Genomic DNA, 21357 nt, shown 5'->3' with positions numbered 1-21357 from the left:
ACCTGTGGTGAGCTGCCCATGCGCAGAGCTGATGCGCGCAGGGAGTGCCCTGCCACGCAGGGGTGTCCCGGCACTGGGGAACCCCACAGACAAGGAGTGCGCCCTGTAAGGAGAGTTGCCCAGTGCGAAAGTGCAGCCTGCCCAAGAATGCCGCACACACACACACACACACACACACACACACACACACACACACACACGGAGAGGTGACGCAATAAGATGATGCAACAAAACGAGACACAGATTCCTGGTGCCGCTGATAAGGATAAAAGCAGTCACAGAAGAACACACAGTAAATGGACACAGAGAGCAGACAACGGGGGGGGGGGGGGGGGGGGGGGGGCGGGGTGAGCGGTAAGGGGAGAGAAATAAATTAAAAATTTTAAAAAATTGAAAAAATATATATATATATGAATTCTTTAAATAAACTTTAGGAACATTTCTTAAAAATAATGGTCTTATCTTCTGAGATTTGGAAAAACCTGTTTATGTCCCTAAAATGGGGTCCAGTTTTCTGTCGAGCCAAATCCACTTCCCTGGGTCCAGTTTTCAAAAATGTTCATTCTTCAACTGATTTTAGAACCTTCACATATTTTGGGGAAATTCATGCCTGGTTTTGGACAGGTTCCAACCCCACCCCCACCCCCCAAATCGCAGAGTAAAAACTAGCTTATAGTCAAATTTACTGTCACTTCAGATTTCTCCAGCAAGCCTCCTTGGCTTCCTCTTTCCTTATTTGCTTTTCTTATGCTTGAGAAATTAAGTACAGTATTTTCCTAAAACAATGACACAATGTCCCCTCAACTACAGCCTCTGGTTTGGTTTCTTCGTGCTCCTGAGCTCTCAGGAGTGCATTTCACTTTAGCTTTCCCCATCGGTATTTAGATCATAATTCAATTTATAGTTTTAAGCTATGATCTGATCTGTTTTCCTTTAGCATTTTCCTCTTAGATCTTTTTGCCCTTTAGTTGACAGAATTCACTTTTAACCCAAATCTTACTGTATTCTCATATTGAAGTTGCTTTAGTGATAATCAGTAGCTTAATTGTAACTCTAAATATATCAAACTCCGGTTTATTACTTGAGGATTTGAGGGTCTGCTATGTGCCTAGGGATAAAAAAAAAAATTCCATTAGTTAATAAATAAGTGTAATACAGTGCCTATTCCAAGCTACAAACTGAAGGATTGTACCACCAAATAACTAGCAAATGAGACAGTAGTATAAAAAATAAAATCCATGCTATCCAGAACCTTTGGAGGGCTAGATGTTTTGGATTACTACTCTTTCTAGATAACCTATTGTTTGTCCTTACAAGTAACAAAATTATATTTGAGTTACTTTGGAATACACTTATATTTTTTCTATCTTCATTAACAAGCTATACTGAACATGGTTTAACCTTTATTTGAAGGCTAAGATAATAAACATTAATTATAGCACTATAGTACAATGACACGTGGGCACCTAACCAGAGATGTGGGACTATGGACAAGTACATTAATGGTTTCAAATTACTGGAGGGTGGGGCAAACTATACTAATTTTTATTGCCTTTTCAGTCTCTTATTTTGTCAATCTGTCACACAGGCATATAGCACTACTATAAACTCTGTAAGTAGACAGCCCATTTATTAGGGAGAAACTAATTTCGATAGAACAACTTCTTACTATGTGCCAGGTCTGAGATAAATTTTGCAAAGCAACTAGTAATTGGCCTGGTATAAAGTAAGTGATGGGTAAGTGAGCATCAAAAAGGCATGAACTTCATAACTTCTAGTAGAAGTCTTCTTAACTGACTTTCTGATACTCGGGTATATTCTCAGTAGATGAGGATTACTACATGTAAATATACTGATAGGCGAAGTCAGCAGACTGAAAGCTGGGCAACCAAAGCATGAGTCGATGAGCTACAATACTACAAATGATGTGATCCAAAGAAGCAGAAGCTTGGCAGATCTCGTATTCATTAGGGTCTTTAAGGAGAGCTTTAGGAAGTTAAGATCTAAGACCAAGTAGTATATGAGAAACAGGAGGGGTGAAGGGTAAGGAAATTTGGTAGCTTAAGAATAAGCACAAAGGGAAGCAGATGTGGCTCAAGCAAGTGAGCTCCCACCTACCACACGGGAGGTCCCTGGTTCAGTTCCCCAGGGCCTTCGAAAGAAGACATCAAGCTGGCGCTAAGGGCAGGCACAGTAAGCTGACACAACAAGGATGCAAGAAAGCAAACATAATGAGAGACACAACAAAGCAGGGAGCAGAGGTTTCTGGTGACTTCTAAAGACAAGCAAGACAGTGAGCTGATGCTATCTATGGGCAGGCACAGCAAGCTGACGCAACAAGATGATACAACAAGAGACACAAGAAGAAAAACATAATGAGAGACCCAAAAAAGCAAGGAAAGGAGGTGGCTCAAGCTATGTGGTACCTCCCTCCCACATCAGAGGCCCAGGGTTCAGTTCCTGGTGCCTCCAAAAGAGAAACAAGAAAGATGAACAGACACAGCAAGTACAAACAACAAGGGGGTGGGGAGAAATCTTTTAAAAAAAAAGAAGCACAAAGCCTTTGTCAAAGGGAGGTGGGGGGCTGTCATAAATAAATAAATAGACATAAAAACACATGAGGTTTAAAACATTTATACCCTCTGCAATGATAACCCCTATTTCCTGCCTGCCAGTTTTACTTGGTCACTCAAACAGCTGGGCAAATGTAAGGTTGCAGGTGGCAGTACTATTGGCACGGGAGATGGCGGCTACTACAAAAGTCAGATCTGCAGCTATGATTCCACAGCTGTGATGAAATAACCCAGGGTCCTTGAGGTGGGAGGATAGGGTAGTGGGGCTCCACCCTTTTCTCCTTCTAAATCTAAGAGGGAGGACATACTGATGTAGGGATTATTTAAGTGCATACTCTCATTTGCTCGGAAATCTTTCATAGAGGCGGCCACAATTAATGACACATCTAGTGCCTGCAGATCCTCTCCACTCCTAGGAGCCACAGGAATGAGAAGCTAGGTCAACTCTTAGGCTTTTGAACATCTAAAAGCAAGCCAGGAGGAGTCAGCTCTCTTATTTAGGGGGAGAGAAACTCATCCACTCTTTATCACAGAGACTAGACACATTAGCATGAGGCCCAAAATAAAAACATCTGTGAGAAGCAGATATGGCTCAACCAGGTGGGTGACTGCCCATCACATCGGAGGTCCTGGGTTCGGATCCAATGCCTCCTAAAGAAGATGAGCAAAAGCCACACCACCCCAACGAGCAGATGCCTAAACGAGCAGGTGCCACAAGCCAGCAGATGCCGCAGCCTGTGGAGAGTGGAGGTGGCTCAGGCCATTGGATACTTGCCTCCCATGTGGGAGGTCGCAGGTTTGGTTCCTTGTGCCTACCAGAGAAGGTAAGAAAACAATGAGCAGACAGACAGGAGAATCATCTGGGGGCGGGGGGGATACATTTTTAAAAAATGATAAATTTTAAAATCTTAAGAAAAAAAAATTGCTCAACAGAGATTCCCTAGTCTTGCTGAGCTACATAGCAATTACATCCTCAGCAAAATTTCAGCAACCCCAGAGGTAAGAGCACTAAGAGTAACTTGGAGTGGGTATAGTTCAGTGGTTGAGTGCCTGCTTCGCATGTTCAATTCCCATGTTCAATTCCCAGTACTCCTTTAAAAAAAAAAAAAAAAAGAGTAACTTGGACCTGTACTTGAAGGTGGGAGATAAATGACAGTTACTGTTGGGAGTAAAGGTATCTCAGGTAAACATCCAAATGCTTCATCATTCCATTCATTAGAAGTGGAGGCACCTCCAAACTTGTACAGTCTTTCCTTCATCTCCCAGCCATGAGGACTATAAAGTACCAAAGAAATCTATGTAAGATTCAAAACCCAATCCATGGGAAGCGGACCTGGCCCAGTGGTTAGGGCGTCCGTCTACCACATGGGAGGTCCGCGGTTCAAACCCCGGGCCTCTTTCACCCGTGTGCAGCTGGCCCACGCGCAGTGCTGATGTGGGCAAGGAGTGCCCTTGCCACGCAGGGGTGTCCCCCGCGTAGGGGAGCCCCACACGCAAGGAGTGTGCCCCGTAAGGAGAGCCGCCCAGTGCGAAAAAAGTGCAGCCTGCCCAGGAACAGCGCCACGCACACAGAGAGCTGACACAGCAAGATGATGCAACAACAAAAAAAAGAAACACAGATTCCTGGTGCCGCTGATAAGGATGGAAGCGGTCACAGAAGAACACACAGCAAATGGACACAGACAGCAGACAACTGGGGGGAGGGGGAGAAGGGGAGAGAAATAAATATAAATAAATCTTTAAAAAAACAAAACAAAACCCAATTCATGCATTCAGTGTACATTTATTAAGCACCTGTGAGTTCTCAGGCACTGACCTAGGCAAAGGGAATACAAGCCCAAGAAAGACTAAGTCACTCTCAAAGATGGAAGGGTATGTACCCATCTGTTATTATTTCTATTTACCCCATCCGCCTCCTCCTCCTAGTGCCCCACTGGCATTAAATCAGTTTTCTTTCCTACTTCTGCGCTTCTGCTCATGGTGTGCCCACCTGCAATGCTCTCACCATACTCCACCTATTCAAATCCAAACATCCTTCCAGGCCAGCTGAAGTCCTCCTCCTCCCGGAAGCCTTCTCTGATCCCTTCTCATCCCAAAGCGATCTCTCCTTTCTCTGAACTACTAACCATTACAGAGAGTACCCCCATCAATTTATTTTGAAATTTACTGTCCTCCAATTGATGCTTTTACTCAACAAATATTGAGTATCTACAGTGTGTCAGCATTATTCTATGGGCTGGGTAGGTAGCCACCAACAGTACTTGTTCCCAAAAGAAACTCTGAGGGAGAATTCTTCTCTTACACTGCTTTTTTTGTTTCTTTGTTTTTTAAATCCTCCTGCTTTGAGGATTCTCAGTGCTTAATACCTAACCAGGTATTACAGTCTTGGGCTTCTTTGGCCCAAGGTTACTCAAACTGAAGTTACATAAACTAATGGGGAACAAAAGCTAACAAAGCCATTTCTAAATGAACTTCCACTTCTTAAAAACCTCAAAAGAACAAGGAAGGAAAAGAAAACAGGCTATGAAAGCACTGCTGAACCAACAAATTTTACTCATACTGACAAAGCACCTTCAAATCCCTCCTGCACGCCACTCCGAGGAGACCTTTCCCCCCTCAGCCCTTCCAGATCCAAGTGTTTTATTTGAGCAACAGACCTTAGAAAAGTTGAAAGCACCCCTCAGCAACTCTTTCTATTGATTCTTAATGAATAAACCTCCTGAAGAATCCTGCATATGCCACTTAACAGGCTAATCCAAAGAGGTTCAGCACGAGAAACCAGAATTGCAGCTTCAAGCACAAGAGGGGCTCAGTGAAGAACACTTGGAAGGTGACAAATCCAGAGACAAATTTAATTATAAACAATGAAAGCCAGGTCCTGCGGAGCCTGGTGGAAGGTTCCAAGTTCCTAAGAGAAAGGACTAGACAGCATTTCCTCCGGGAAGTCGAGATTCTACAAGGCGTGGAAGTTTCTGCAGGAGGTGAGGGAGATTTAATTATTTACTTATATTTAGAGCTTTTAAGTGGCCTGTGAGATACGGCAGCTGGCACCCTACGCGAGGGTAAAGCCGAGCTGTGCCATGCGGCCGAGGACGCCACCGTGGGCACTCCCACCATTCTTCGCAGCCGGGTCAGCACCAGAGATGGGGAGAGCCCCGCGCCGCGCGGACCCACGCCCCCTCCGGCTCCCCGCCCCGCAGGCCGCCTACCCGCGCCTCGGGGCACCCCGCAAGCCCACCCGGTCGGGTCTCAAGAGCCGGGACCCCTCTGGGTCCCAGGAGACCCGCGGCGGAGAGGGGGTCTCGAGGCGGCTCGGCCCGGGCGCGCACTCACCTGAGCAGACTGGAGAGGGGGTGGCTCGAGGAGCCGAGGCCGCTGCCGCCGCCGCCGCCGCCGCCACCGCCCCCGGAGCCGCCGCTGCCCCCGAAGCCTGAGGAGAGCCGCTTCCCGGACAGCAGCTTCTCCACCGCCGGGAGGTGCCCGGTGCGGGCCGCCTCCAGCAGCTCCTGTTCCTTCCCCATCCCCAGGGCCACCGCCCCCTGGACCCCCGCCCCGGGGCCACCGCCGAGCCCGCGCTGGCTCCCAAACTTTCCGTCTCCGGGCAACGCACCCCCCAAACCTGCCGGGGACACCACCCCCCCTCCACCCCCCGCCTCTTCCCCACGCGCGCGTCACTTCCGGGATCCGGCGTCACGCGTCACCGCGCCCCCGCGCCCCGCCTCCTTGCCCACCTAGCTGGGCGGGGCTCGGCGGGCGGGGGCAGGTGTCCCGGCGGAGGCACCTCGGGGACCTCAGTGTACCGAGACTGGCCTGGGAGGTCCAGGGGACAGCACCCTGTGGCTCCCCACGGCCCAGGTGGAAGGGGACCAAAGGGCCCACCTGTACGCGCCCCCCGACGCGCCCTCTTTCTTCAAAGATTTTGGGAGCCCGCGGGAAAGGAAATACGGTAATTCGTCCAGGCAGTGGTAGAAACAAAGAGAGGAATATGGTAACGCGCACTTACATTTCCAAGTTTATTCTTTCAGCACACATATATTAAATAACTAATGGGTATGGGGTCCTAGTGATACAAAGATGAATAAAAGGTGCTTTCTCCCATGTGCTCGAAGGAGAGAAGAGAGGAACATTTTAAGATGGATATATCTTGACTTCTGCGTCCTCTCAATCTCTGAAATGGCTCATTAGAGTGAAACATTCAGAGGAGACACATACACATACCAGCAGCATTTGCTTCCTCGTATTTTTGATGGAGATTAAACAAACTGACATAAAAAGTTAGGTTTGTGAAACCCACCCGGAACTTGAATTCCGGTAAGTTATTAAAAATCATTGGGTAGAAACTGCCTATTTTCACTGGTACCTAAAACTCTTCTGATTCGAAGTAGGCGCTCTCCAGTTGTGGACTAAGAAATGGATTGGGTGAATGCTGCTTAAGTTACATGGATGGGTTTATGTTTTTCAGGTACATGTGGAATAGACGGGAAATGCTGGCAATTCAATGTAAACACAGGTCTCCGTTTAATTGAAACGTAAGAGGTTGAGTTCCTCCTAGAAATTTAACAGACGAAGACAGCCGCGTCCAACGACGCGGACATACAGTGGAACTGAGTTTTCTCCTGTACCCCAACTTCTTTCCTCTAAGGGACGCCGGTTAGGAAGGGACTTAACTGACTTTGCATTTTTAGAAAAAAAAAGGAAACAGACATCTGTCGCAAATGCTGGCTCTCTCGTCGCAGAAGATCCGCACCCCCAAATTTTCCTCTCCTCACCATCACCGCTAAATCGGAGAATAAAAACGAAACCCCGGTCTTTTACGCGCGTTGCAAAATGACCCCTTCGAGGAGCGGTAGGGGTGATGTCATCTCGGTGCGACGACAGGAAGTAAACTCGTGGGCTGCCGTGCTGAGCGGGTCCCCAGCTCTGGCATCTGATAGCAGCTTGATTTCGTCTCTTAGTAATGGAAAATGCCCGCGAGTCGCCCACGCACAAAAGTGAAGAGACAGGGGAGTCGGATGAGACGCCAGCGGTTCCCTTGAGCTCGGGGTCTACCGAAACAGAAGTAATCCGGGAGGAAACTGACGGGAACGGAGATGGGGACTTGAAAGAAGTCGGGACAGAGGACAGCGAGGTAGGGAAGCCGTGTTGATGAGGCTGGAGCAGTACGCCGAAATTGGGTTTCAGCTTCCTGTTTGGTTCCTCCCCAGCTACGAGAACTTGAATACACAACGACTCCTCTAGATCTGAAATCGGGGAGAGAAAAAAATAGTGCTGGTTCGTTTCCAGAGGCCTAAGGAGCTGTGTAGTATTTTTAAGTCCTGCCCTTAGGAATTAAGCTATTTCTAAGATAACTTTAAATAGTCTCTTGGTTTTCCTGGTGAGGAAATTGGAATCCGATGGGACTTAGTACAAGAACCAGTACTAACTAGAATCAAGGGTCCTTCACTATTGACTCTAGTACCTCTTTCACTGCAATATGGATCCTCTTAGAGGTTGCGTTAACGTATTTTTTGTCTCTATATATAGGTGGCAGATGAGATTGGATTTGTTAAAGGGGGACATTGAAGGCGGTTACTTGTTTAGTCGGGTTCTTACCTTTTTGGGATATGACCTGGGTGCTAATGTCAAGGGGTCTCGAGAGCATAAAAACACCAAACCCATCAGTTGTGTCACCTGAGAGCTTAGCAGTGTTTCCTAGTCAAGATTCAACCAAGGGATCAGAATCTCAGCATTTATTTGTTTCCTAATGATTCTAAACCTAGAATCTTTTGAGGTTTAGAGCTGGAAGAAACTTAGATCATGGAGTCCACATGAGATTACATGAAAACAGAAGACAAAGTTGCATCAAAACATATAAAATAATAACTTTTAGATATAAAGAAAAATGTGACAAAAGTAATTTGAGAAGAAGCCTTTAAAACAAGATTTGAATAATTAGCTTGGTCCAATAGAAAGTACATTATATAAAACTTTGTTCCCAACAGAGGAAACAAGTTCTTTTTTTGATGCTTCTGAAACACTTTTTAAAAATGATCAAGGTACCAAACAATGAAGACAAAGTATAAATTTTTAAAATAAGAAAGCATGACAGACCACGTTTTGTTAGTACAATGCAATAAATCTGAGTTAAACAAAAGCTTCCCGTTTCCTATGCCCAACTCCCCAAATGAAAAAACCACTTGGACCTTTTAAACTGTTTTCTAAATAGCTATTAGATTAAATAAATTAATAAAGAGAACAATGTATATCAAATCCAATGGATTAAGCTTATTTAGGGGGAAAAAACCATAGCCTTAATTATTTTTATTGACAAACAAGAGATACTGAAAATAAGCACCCAATTTAAGAAACCAGAAAAAAATAATCCAGAAGAATATAGGACAAAAGTAGACGGTAACATTTTGATTTTGATTCTTTTTTAGCTAAACAGACATTTACGGAACATCTAGTATGAGTAATAGTGTGTTAAATGCTTAGGGGAGAGGGATGTAAATAATGAGACGAAAGTATCTTCAAAAAGTTTACAGTCTAGGGGAGCAGATGTAGCTCAAGTGGTTGAGCGCCTGCTTCCCATGTACAAGGGCCTGGGTTCAATCTCCGTACCTCCTTAAAAAAAAGTTTTCAGTTTAGTAAAGGGGATAAATATTTGCATGATAGAGCAGAACTGATAAGTAGGAAGAAAGGGGGCTACATGTGGGAGCAGTTCACTTAAATGTTCCAAATGGCAAGAAACAGTTGCTTTAATGAGAAGGGGTCCTCCTTTTTAATACTCTTTCCACGTGGAGTCATCATCAGTAAAGAGATTTATCAATCTAGAGGCAGAAGAGCAGGCTGATGAAGAGGACCTTGCTGACCTTTCTATAGAATGAGGCCAAGAGAGTGGGTCTAGAAGAGTGAGCCCAGGGGGAGAATGGATTCTGGAGGAGAGTGGGTTTTTTGATCCTTGGTGTTTCATTACCCTCGTAAACAGATACTGGAGCTATGATCATAGCTAAACTGGAAAACTAGATTATTTTGCTTGTTTTCTTTTTGTAATAGGTATAAACTTCCTTTAGAAATGATCCTGTACCTAACAGTTGTTGGCACAGCCAATGCCTGGAACCAAAAAACTACTCAAAAAGTGGATTCATTGTGTTGTTGTCATGAGGACAATGTCTTCTTACCTTGCCCAAGCCTGGGAAGCAGGCCAAATATCTAATAGGGATTCTTTCATCTTCTCAGCTCAATAGTCAGGATACCTCAGACTTAACACCAGTTGAAAGGGAAGACTCATCATTACTTACTCCTGCAGCCAAAAAACTGAAAATTGATACCAAAGAAAAGAAAGAGAAGAAGCAGAAAGTTGATGAAGATGAGATTCAGAAGATGCAGTAAGTCACTTTCTGATCTTTCTCCCTTTCAAGACTCCAACTTTACCACATAAAATTAATAAATTTTTCTTAGTCTTTATTTTTTCTTTTTAAACTTAAAGGAAAATAAAGCAATTAATACATTGTATTACAATATAGAGAAATATAAGTAAATAGAAAAAATATCCCCTTACCACCAAGAGATAAACACTATTAACATTTTGATATATATTCTCCAAGATATTTTATATACACATATATAATTTTTTTCAAAAGTGTTTTATAACCTCTTCTTTTTATCCACATTAAATATGGTAAAAGTTTTCCATGCCAGTAATTATGCATCTAGGTCATAATTTTCTTCAAAATGGAAATAGTTTTATTAAGTTTTCTGATTGTAAAAATAGTATGGGCTCATTGGAAGTAATTCAGAGAATAAGGAAAAAATAATTACCCATAATCACACTACCCAGAGTTTACCCTGGAAATGTATATATTTATGTATAATAATTGGGTATTTTCCTTTTCAGATTTGTTTGTGTGTGTTTGATTTGTAGGTACAGATAAAAATACTTTGTCAATAAATATGCCCATAAATCATCATTTTTAATGACTCCATTTTATTCCATTGTGTGGATGAACCGTCATTTAACCAATGGCTGTTGCTGTCCTGTTTGTTTTTTTCTCTTGAAAATATTATGCTGAGTATCTTTGGGCAAATCCTTGCATACTTGTCCATTCATTTCCTAAGATAAAATCCTAGGAGTGCAATTGCTAGTTCAAACAGTATGAACATTTTCTTTTTATCTATCTATCTATCTATCTATCTATCTATCTATCTATCTATCTATCTATCTATCTATCTATCTATCTATCAATCTATCTAATCTATCTATCTATCTATCTATCTATCTATCTACCTACCTACCTACCTACCTACCTACCTACCTATCTCCCCTTCCCCCCTTCCCCCGTCCCAGTTGTCTATTCTCTGTGTCTATTTGCTGCATGTTCTTTGTCCGCTTCTGTTGTTGTCAGCGGCTCGGGAATCTGTGTTTCTTTCTGTTGCGTCATCTTGCTGTGTCAGCTCTCCGTGTGTGCGGTGCCATTCCTGGGCAGGCTGCACTTTCTTTCATGCTGGGCGGCTCTCCTTACAGGGCACACTCCTTGCGCGCATCAGCACTGCGCATGGGCCAGCTCCACACGGGTCAAACTGGGGTTTGAACTGCGGACCTCCCATGTGGTAGGCAGAAGCCCTATCCATTGGGCCAAGTCCGCTTCCCACCATTCTTTTTTAATAGTTGTCTATCTGATTCTTAAAAATGTTTTCTTGCAAGTTATAATTTTAATTTCTTTGCTTAATAGTGAAAGTCCATATTTTTCCCTCTATATTTATTGGTCACTGGTATTTTTAAAAATTTCCTTATCATGCCCTTTGCTCATTTTTTTAAAAATTAAGAGTAGTAACCCTTTTTCCATGTTATGGAAATATCTTTCCCCTAAAACTGTTTATCTTGAAAACTACTGGTTTGAATATAAATCTATATATTAAATTTTACCATCAAATGGTATAAAATCTGAAATGCAGTATGGTAGAATTATGGAGAGTCTAATACTGAAAACATAGGCTGTATAGTATTATACAGTGACCCAACATTATTATTTGTTCTTTTTTTTCCCTAGGAAGTACAGGGGATAGAACCTAGAACCTTGTACATGGGAAGCAGGCACTCAACCACTGAGTTACATCCACTCCCAGTGAGAGTTGGATTTTTCATTTGTTTGTTTTGTTTTTAGGAGGTACTGGGGATTGAACCCAGGACCTCATACATGGAAAGCAGCGCTCAACCACTTGAGCTGCATCTGCTCCCCTATTCTTTTTTTTTAATTGTCTAAGACTTGCTTTTATTCACATAACAATATATCTTAAACATTCATTCTCATAAGCTAACCTCATTACCTGAATTTTCTTTAGAATCCTGGTTTCTTCTTTTTCTGAGGAGCAGCTGAACCGTTATGAAATGTACCGTCGGTCAGCTTTCCCTAAGGCAGCCATTAAAAGGGTAAGAATGGACTACCACGCTTCATTTCCATCCTGTCTCAGAAGGAACTAGCTTCAAGAGCTATGTCCATTGGCATTCTGAAGTGAGGTGCAAGGCAAGTTGTGATCATTTATGTGGGGAAATGAAAAGAGCCTGTCCCTGAGTTATCCGATCAATAATAGTCTTATATTCCAGGAATAGGGTTTCAACCTAGAGGTCATTATATACCTGAACCCTTGTTTGAAGTCTCAATTTCAGCCTCCACCCTTTAGTAAACACTTGGTGCAAAGCTTTTGTATGGGTAATATGTGCCAAAGCCAACCCTTGACTGTCTTAACCACAGTGTCTTTGCTTCCTTTCAAGTTGATCCAGTCCATCACCGGCACCTCTGTGTCTCAGAATGTTGTTATTGCTATGTCTGGTATTTCCAAGGTCTTCGTCGGGGAGGTGGTAGAAGAAGGTGAGTGTTGTTGGTAGAAAATACCGGATTGAACCTGTGGTGTTTTTTCAAGAATATTTACATTAAGAGACTCGTTAAAGCTCCTGTGGAAGCCTCCATTTGCACTAGAAGTTGACCAAGTGGGAAGGGTTGTATTCAGGAGAGCATGACCATTATTCCTTGAAAGTTTTGATACTGAGGGGCAAGGAAGCATCTAGGAACCACCCCTCCCTGAACCCTGTCCTCAGCCCAGAGTGACAGAAGCAGCATTTGTATTTTCCTCCAGTGGACCTTGCTCATTCCTCTGCCAAAAGTTGAGCAAAGATACAGGAAAAACAATCCCTGGGGCTTACTGGCATATGGGGAGGAGTGGTTCCTGGTGTTGCGACCCCTGGGTATCATCTCCTGCCAAGTAAAAAGCCTGGCTCCTGCCCGTTGCAGATCTCTGACCAGTGAAATCGTCTTTCTTTCCTTCCCTCCTTCCTCTCTCCCCTCCCCTCCTCTCCCTTCCTGCCTTCCTTTCTTCCATTCTGTTGTTGTTAAACATGAAGTGTGTTTTAAACTGTTGCCTTTGATAAAGGCTGTCATGGGATATTATGGTAAAGCAAACATATTAAGTTTTTTAGCATCCTCCTAAGAAGGGAAAAATATGCCTTCTATCTTTAGCAAGCATAAGAAGGGCTAGTAAGAACCACAGGCCTCCAAGGGAGAATGGGATCAGTCAGCTCTTGTGTGGTAACGAGACTTTCTCTCTGTCCTTTCCTCAGCACTGGACGTGTGTGAGAAGTGGGGAGACGTGCCTCCACTACAACCCAAGCACATGAGGGAGGCCGTTCGCAGGGTAAAGTCCAAGGGGCAGATCCCCAACTCAAAGCACAAAAAAATCATCTTCTTCTAGGCCAAAGACTAGAAAAGACTTACTGAAGGAAGAAGTACTGGTTCAGCTGTCCTCTCTCGTGAGACTTTCTGCACTGGTGCTTTAGTATCTCAGTCCACCAAGGACTTAAGGGTTTTAATGTCTTCTTCCAAACTCTGACATTCTTCACACTTAGAGGAAGGTATGCCGCCTGTTTCATACTTGCCTTGACTAAATATTGGGGCCTCTTAGGGCACAGTGAGACATTTAGCTGTTTTTTGGCTAGCTGGAAGAAGAAAGTGCCTGGGCCTTGAGCATCCTCTGGACAGGGAGCTGTTTTCAAAGAGCGCTTTGATGGTTTCACATTGAAGCCAGAAGTTGCTATGACTTAGTTTGTCTTTTATGTCTGGTTTTAAGTAGATTAAATGACCAGAAACTTTTGACTTAGCATTGATACTCTACCATAAAGGGCAGAGTGATGGTAGCAGTAGTGGAACAGTTTGTCCTTGTAAACATTTATGATTCTCCTGTGGATTTTGGTGAGTGATCATTAAACTATTTTCCAATTGCCATGTGCATACTTGTTTTCTGTCCATCTGGTTGGAATGGAAAGGAGTTCATTTTTTGTTGGCAGAGTAAAACTGAGTTTGGCTTTTCTGTCCAACTTTACGCCCTTCCCATTTTCTCTTAGAACCATTAAAACTTTATCTCATAAAAGAGCACTTAAAGCACAATTTAAAACAATGTAAAAGCACATATATTTCAGATTCCACTAAACAGATATACCACAGACAATATTGTTTAATAAGTTTAATTTACTTTTTTTCAGGTGGTTCACAGAACCAGTATACTCCTGGTTTGATTAGATATGGCAACATTAAAATTTCCCAATACTGACCAGGATTCCAGTTCATCAGATACATTCTCATTGTTTTCCTCTAGTACACTGATCTGTTATTGACAGTGATTAGCAGTAATAAGGCTACTGTACACAATTGGCAATCCCCAGCAAGTCTTTCCTCTCTATCATTCAGTGTCATATGGAGAAGGGCTTTGAAGCTTTTCTCTTTTGAAGTTTTACTGAGCTTGTTTTAGGAAAGATTCCAGTTCTCTTTAACACCCAGAATGGAAGAAATAGCTTGGACTCATGAAAGTGGGCTGATCTCACTTTAGTATCTTATATACCAAAACTCATGGCTTTCCATATACATTTAGCCAATGGTGAAGACACTTCAGTGGATCATTCCACAGAGAAATGCTTTAAGACTCAGGCTACTTCTTGATCAAAAACTAATAAACCAACATAAAATATATTCTCTCAGTTCTAACAGGAATTTTTTAAACTGTAGGAACTATACCTATTATAGGTAGAAGAATTGAATCAGGTTGAAACTACAAAAAACATGAGAGGAATATCACATCCTAAATCTGGCCAAAAGCCTCACTGTTGTAGAGGTTCTCCACGTTAGCTCCCCTGTGCATGCTGGAAGAGGTAAATGGGAATATTCCCACTTCAGCAAAGGTAGGGGAAGCAACAAGGCGAAGGTCCCAGAGCCTCAAAGGATAATGCAGTCACACCATATTCTCTCTGAAACACTGTGACAATGGTAAATCAAGGCAACAACACAACTTTTAAATTCTCCAATAACCAAATATCCTACTAGCTTATACAACAAAATTCAGTTGTTTCCATAGTTTTGTGATTTTACTATAATATTTTAGAAGTTGAGGCATGTAGTAAATACATGAAGGAAAAAAAAAAAAACTTTAGTGTAAAGATCTGGAATGGAAAGTTCCCATGTCACTATGGCAGTACTTCTTTCCACTACAACCCAGAATTAGCCTGAGAGGAAACTACTATCAATGAGTTAAATGGAAGCATTTATGTTATTGGTTACAGGAAAGTAGTACCTCCCCCTTGTATATTCCATACACACATACACATAACTTACTTACAGGACCATGAAAAAGGGGGCATAAAAGTTGAGACTCATGGTGAAATGAGGGTCAGACTATATACAGTAAAAAAAAAAAAAGAGCAGCCATCACTTGAATTTATTCCTTTTGTCTTAAGTCACAGAAACTATTATTCCAGTGCATTGAAAACAGAACTTAGATTGGTAATCATCCCTGCGATCTGGCTAAAGAGAATTTAAATTCTAGTTCATACGCGCTGAAGTATATCACTGGTATATCCATGTAAACAGGAAATCTGGACAATCACAGATAATACGTAGTTGTAAATGTGTCACGGCTGAAATGGTAGCATGCAGCAGTCTTTGAGGGATAGTAGTGCTGTCACTCCGGATATTTTCTTGAGGTATTGTTATTTTTTGTTCACAGAGACTTGTGGCTCTGAGGCAGAAACGATAAGCATTCCAAAGGAGCTAACACTATTTTTCCCTCCCATTATTTTCCTTTACACTTACCCTGAGGACTACCAACCAGTTTACAGTTTTTCATTATGAAAAAGTCTTCCCTCAATGAACCGGAGTGTGAAGGTATACAAGATGATTTTTACCAAAATCCCATAGGCCATTTCCTGGGGGAGGATTTCAAGACACTATCGCCAGAGCTGCTCCATAAGGGAAGTAAAAAGGTTTAGGACTCCAACTGTCACGTAAACAAGAGATACCCACTCCTCCAGAGTCCAGAAATGAAACTGAGCTCCGGCTGTTAAGGGTTATCCTTAGTGCACACTGCGTTTGTTTCTACTGCCTCCCACCAAACCTAAGTTTTAGGAACATCAAGCAATGCCTATTGGACATTTTCTTTGCATGGAGGGATATGGTGGGCAAGGAAGAGGGGAAGGAAATAGAATCAATGAGACTTTAAACCAATTCAGGTGAGCCTGAGGTTATCCTATTTTCAGGTTATAGGATCTCCCCACCACATCCCACCCCACATTACAAATGCCATACTTGAAAGGACCAGTGGTCCATTCAGTTCAGTAGTCAGCCTTTGAAAGAAGCACTGAGGAGGGAAGGAGGGGTTGTGGAAGGACAGTTACCCTCTCAGTTGTGTATCACCAAATACACCTAAGTTTCCTATAATGCTCTTTGGAAGGCCTTGTACAGAGTCCTCTTAAACCTTCTGCACCCATGTATAGTTTCCACCAGTGCCACTTGGATGACGAACTCCACAAGTCTCTGATTCACTAAGAGAAGTGCTTTCTTTTAAATAAGGCTATTAGGAGATAAAGCCCTAGAGTTAGTATTTCAGAACATGTCCTTGCTCTTGACTGGATATTTGACCAAACACTCAACCTCAGCTTTTATCTTCCCAGAATGTAGTCCACATTTTAAAGATGTGTCTTCATGTGGAAATATTTCTGCCCCTAACAATTCTTGCTCCTCTCTGGACCTTTCCCCCTTTTCACTATATGGTTCATAAATAAGATTGCTAGAAAAGCAGAGATATTTTGATGAAGACATAACCATGGTTTTGTATGAGGTGGCGTTTTCTGTGCTGTCTCCCAAGCACCCTTCATAATGATGCCTGGAAGGCCGCTGGGCTCTTGGCCACCACGGCACATTGATCCCCTTTTCCCTCTTCAGTAATGCACAAGTTCCTTTCCTGGGTTCTAACAGAGCTTACTGTCTTTATCAGTTGACGATTCTTCCATAAATACCTTACCTTATACTTCCTATGCCGAACCCCATCTATTACTTTTCTTAGTTTCCCAGCCATGCTTACAATCATCCGGTAGTTTTTGTTTTGTTTTTTAAATCTCTAATTGTTTGACCTCCCACTGCCTGGAAGTAGTGACTTTCAGGTCATTTTTAAAAATCTTAAATACGTTTGAACCAAGTATTAAGCTTTAGGAATCTTCCCATTAGCATTCTCTTCCAGAAAGATGTTTCTTTATTTCTAAGTCACTAAATTGTTTCCTAAACATGACAAAATAGTCACACAATCCCATAGTAATGGGTGTTTTAAAAACTGCCTTAGTGAAGAACCTTGACAAAAGCTCTTTACAGTCTGAACAAAACCAGGATATACAAGTCAAGCATGATTTCCCATGTTTGAACCCACTAAAACACTATGGGACGACACTGCCAAGTCAAGGCGAGTGTGCAATGAACTTCTGTCTAATCCACATGGCTTGAAGTGCATCACAGACACTGTGGGTGGAGGTAGATGGTTAGGGAAGAATTATGTAGAAAAAATGCTATTTTATAGGACAGAAAGCAAAACCTAGCCAGGGTAAAGGGTTATTTTTTGTGTTTTGTTTTTACTTAAGTCAAAAGTGCATGATTTTTTTTTTTTTTGAAACCACAGTAAGGGGGTGAGAGGCAACAGGTTGAGATGTTTATAATAAAGTTTAAAATAAGTTCAAGTGCCGAGAAGAGCACTGGTAGAAAGTCACAGTGCTGGGAAAGCAGACGCACCCAGGGGGAGAGGGACTCATGTCTGAGATGCAGCTGTGAAGGAGAGGCCAGGCTCTGGGCAGAAGAGGGCTTGTGGAATCAAGCACCCCACAGATCCCTACCATGACATGTGTGCACTTCAATCTAGCGCTGAGTGAATCGTTTTTCTTGATTTAAATGTCAAATAAATCGGGGAAAGATCATACTACTGTTCTCTCCTGTTTACTTTCTACCACAGCATCACAATGACGAACGTACAACAGAAAGGAAGCTTAACTGTGAAAACATCTGACAGCATTATCAGCCCAGATTATATGAACTTGATTCCCTTTCCAAAAAGACAGGGTCCAGGTTGCCTACTTCTCTGCCTCTTCTGGCTCCCTGCTGTGCTGGGCTATTTCCTATTCTGTTCCATTACTATGGCCAAAGCTCAGGCCACGGCCTGTTCCGATCCGCTACAGGAAGCTCTGGGACATATCTTTGGTGGTTCTGTGGGTGACTGAGGTCGGTACTTTCCATTGTTCACACAGGTTGTGGAGGAAGCAAATGTCTGTGCCATGAAACCAAAAAGTGAAATGGCCCTACAGTGCCCAGAAGATTCCACCTAGTGTGCAGAGGACCAAAAGGCTTGATATAGGCAAGGAGTGATGCTTGAACTACACACAAAGCTGCCCTCAATTTCCTGGGAAGCGGTCATACTTTGCCTGCCCTCCATCCAACTTACAGAACAGCTAATAGGAAGTATACCCCCCAAAGAGTGAGCTCAGCACTCCCAGTCTCCCTGGTGTCCTCAGGCAGACTTAGCCGGCTGACACTGGACGGCGCCTTCTGTCCTAGGTGGTGCTAATGCTGGTGATCGCCTCTCTCCTTGGCACAGACAGCTGAGGTGCTACTGTCAGAGCTCAAAGAAGGGGTTATATTTTCTAATCTCCTGAAGAAGTTTTTCTTTATCCTGGTTGGCATTAGCCAATGCTTGTTTGGTTTCTGTAAGTTCCTTTTGTAAGACAGGCAGTTGTTTCACCTGAGGGAATAAGGAGGAGTTCACAGTTAATAAAGAGAATGTGGTAACACCACCTTGCAACATAAGCCAGTAAGGGGATCAGGGAGGAAGAATTCAAGCAGAAAAATCCTCAAGTTAGGTCAATAACCATGAAAGCCCAACTAGATCTTTTCTAAGAGCCTGTCCCCTCTCGGAGCTCATCATTTACAGGGAAAAGATGGGATAAGTGATCAGCAACCACTTCTCTTCTGACCTGCAGCCCCTACTTAGCACTTCTAGAAGCTGTTGGCAGCCCTCAGGGTTTTCCTTGGGTTTCACTACTTCCACAATTACAGCCCGTAGGGGGTTTCTGGGAAACGCATGGTTCAGTTAGGTCCTCACTTGTTGTCCAAAAGCCTCCACTGTGGGCACCAGATACATCTGTTCTCGGAGGGGCTGCCTCTTCTCACTTTTAGGTGCTTCTGTTGGTGGTCTGTCCTCAGCAGCAGCTGGGGGAAAAAAAGCAAAAGTTCTAAGTCTCAAACTACAGCTATCACCTAGACAGTTCCAAGTGGTCCCCTATTCTCTCACAGGAGAGAAGAGGCAGGGAAGCCAAGACTGACAAGACAGACTCACCACCAATGTGGAAAACACCATCATCTCTCCGCGTCAGAACAATGTGCTCCATGGCCAGAGTGATGGGGACAGGACCAGGGGGCGGTGGATAGATGGGAGGGATGTCATCCTGCAGGAAGAGAAGGACACCGCCTGATGCCCCCAGCCCACTCAGGGAAATTCAGATAACACAAGCCATCCCATTACTGTTCCACTTGACACACTCTTAGGTCATAATCTATTTCTCCGTATAGTCTCCCAAAGTATGACCAGCAGAACTGAGTCTCTCCTATTCTAGAGCCAGTGAAACTGAGGCTGAGAGAGCCTAATGGTTTGCAAGTGGTCATGCTGCAAGCCAAAGGCAGGGCTCGGGCTAGAGACCAGGCCTCCCCACTTGAACCCAGGGCTTTAGACAGCGGCCCGCATTTACATAGTACTGTAAGCCCAAGAATGCTGCATGTGCTTTGCCTTACTTGATCCTCACCATGCTTTAGTGACAACGGAAGAGGTTAGCAGCTGCCACTGTTAGAATTCCTTCCCCACTGAAGTCCGAGGGAAAAACAAAGGTTCCTCACCTTTAGGGTGATTCTGGAGTTCAAGAGCTCAATCTGCATGGGGACTATCACCGGGATCTCCTCATCCGTCAAGAAGGGCCCCAGGCCGTTGAGCACTGACGTGAGGAGCTCTAGGTCACAGTCACGAAGCAAGAAGTGCAGAAAGCCATTCTGTATGGCCAGGGGAGAGTGCACAGCTGCTCCAGGGCCCACCTCAAAACGAAGGCCCACTGCTGGCCGGATGTGGCCAGGCTTCAAAGCTGAGGGTTCCTCAACACATGTGTCTTTGAGAGGAAAATGGAAGGGAAAATCTTAATTAAATGCCAGGACTGTTCTAAAAATTTACATATGCTTAATAATGATTAATAATCCTGTGCCAAAAGTATTATCATCATTTCTATATATGAAGGAATCAAGGCACAGAGAATAACTTGCCCAAAGTTATATAACTAGTAAGTAGCAAAGCTACAAACTGAACCCAGGCAGTCTGACTGCGGAATCCATGGGCTTAGCCACTTGGCTCTAATGCTTCTCAAGGTGTAAAGCAGATGAAGGAGCAATAAAAAGCTGGCCTTGCCACAAATCTGAGGTGCTGGGTTAATGGCCAAAGGAAAGCTCTTAAAACAAAGGACCCCTCAAGTCTGCTAAATTGAATGTCTCTTTCTTAAAAAAAAAAAAAAGTCTTGGTTTTATTTCTCTCTGACAGAGCCAAGCAGGATCTATGCCAACCTCCCCACAACTCCATAGAGAACAATCTGAAGTATAGCCAAGAATATTCAACGACTTATACACTCATGAGACTGTAAATTGGTACAACCACTTTGGAAAACAATTTGGCTTTATCTAGTAAAACTGAAACTATACTGTAGCAGTTTGGTATGGTTATGAATTCCAAAAATAGATATTAGATTATGTTTGTAATCTAGTCTGTACCTGGGTGTGATTAAGTTATGATTAGGGCATTGAGTCCCTTGGTGGGTGGGGACTCGCAGATAAAAGGCATGGCAAAGGACACAGTTGAGGGTTTTTGATGTTGGAGTTTTGATGCTGGTGTTTGATGCTGAAGCCTTAAGCTGGAGACCTGGGAAGTAAGCTCACAGAGGAAAGAGAAGCCAGCCCCAGGAAGAGAGGAATCCTGAGCCCAGAAAGAAGCAAGACCCTGGAAGGGAGGAACCCAGGAAGCCTGAACCTCGCAGACATCAGCAGACATCTTGTTCCAACACATGAAAATAGACTTTGGTGAGGGAAGTAACTTATGCTTTATGGCCTGGAATCTGTAGGCTCCTACTCCAAATAAATACCCTTTTTAAAAAAAACAAGCAATTTCTGGTATTTTGCATCAGCACCCCTTTGACTGACTAATACATATACCTACCCTAATGGACTAGAAATTATAACTTCAGGAATATAACCTTGAGGAAACTCTTGAGCCTTTGTACCAGGAGACATGTATAAGGCTGTTCACAGGAACACTATTTGAAATGGGAAAAACTGGAAGCCACCTAAATGTCTTTTCGGAATAGACTGGAAAAGGGAACAGTGGTAATGGGTACAAGGGATTTTTTTGAGGTGATGTAAGTGTT

At 43.3% G+C, this 21357-nt stretch overlaps 3 protein-coding genes and 1 pseudogene across 10 annotated transcripts in view; 2 read left to right on the top strand and 2 right to left on the bottom strand.

Moving 5' to 3' along the window:
• Positions 1–2802, top strand: part of LOC139440033 (embryonal Fyn-associated substrate pseudogene) — a 70996-nt pseudogene extending 68194 nt beyond the window's left edge.
• The window catches only part of ANKS1A (ankyrin repeat and sterile alpha motif domain containing 1A), a 244802-nt gene extending 238593 nt beyond the window's left edge, over positions 1–6209 (bottom strand). For 3 of the 7 annotated variants that reach the window (XM_058306599.2, XM_058306598.2, XM_058306600.2), the window contains exon 1: positions 5907–6209. In XM_058306599.2, coding sequence (XP_058162582.1) covers positions 5907–6094 — 188 coding nt within the window. In that variant the 5' untranslated portion in view covers positions 6095–6209. The remainder of the gene's footprint in view (positions 1–5906) is intronic. The other 4 variants (XM_058306602.2, XM_058306601.2, XM_058306603.2 and 1 more) reach the window with 2 other exon arrangements.
• Positions 6210–6330: 121 nt separating this feature from the next.
• On the top strand, positions 6331–13826 carry TAF11 (TATA-box binding protein associated factor 11). Its single transcript, XM_004462003.5, has 6 exons — positions 6331–6519; positions 7036–7701; positions 9792–9940; positions 11895–11982; positions 12325–12421; positions 13168–13826. Exons 2-6 carry the CDS (start codon positions 7531–7533, stop codon positions 13296–13298), a joined length of 636 nt encoding a protein of 211 aa, XP_004462060.1. The 5' UTR covers positions 6331–6519; positions 7036–7530; the 3' UTR covers positions 13299–13826.
• A 225-nt stretch (positions 13827–14051) lies between these two features.
• BLTP3A (bridge-like lipid transfer protein family member 3A) overlaps positions 14052–21357 on the bottom strand; it is an 82943-nt gene continuing 75637 nt past the window's right edge. For both annotated transcript variants that reach the window (XM_004462005.4, XM_058306597.1), the window contains exons 18-21: positions 19796–20058; positions 19242–19350; positions 19008–19114; positions 14052–18647 (exon numbers count right to left, since the gene is read on the bottom strand). In XM_004462005.4, the coding sequence (XP_004462062.3) occupies positions 18522–18647; positions 19008–19114; positions 19242–19350; positions 19796–20058 (605 nt within the window). In that variant the 3' untranslated portion in view covers positions 14052–18521. The remainder of the gene's footprint in view (positions 18648–19007; positions 19115–19241; positions 19351–19795; positions 20059–21357) is intronic.

Source organism: Dasypus novemcinctus, chromosome 11, assembly GCF_030445035.2.
Source record: "Dasypus novemcinctus isolate mDasNov1 chromosome 11, mDasNov1.1.hap2, whole genome shotgun sequence".
NCBI lineage: Eukaryota > Metazoa > Chordata > Mammalia > Cingulata > Dasypodidae > Dasypus > Dasypus novemcinctus.
Note: the sequence above shows the minus strand (reverse complement) of the source record. Positions and strands in the feature narration are given on the sequence as shown.

Coding starts and splice junctions, on each gene's coding strand:
- TAF11 (XM_004462003.5), top strand. CDS start 7,531: ATGGAAAATGCCCGCGAGTCGCCCACGCACAAAAGTGAAGAGACAGGG. Junction 9,941..11,894: donor GATGAGATTCAGAAGATGCA/GTAAGTCACTTT, acceptor AATTTTCTTTAG/AATCCTGGTTTCTTCTTTTT. Junction 12,422..13,167: donor CGGGGAGGTGGTAGAAGAAG/GTGAGTGTTGTT, acceptor TCCTTTCCTCAG/CACTGGACGTGTGTGAGAAG.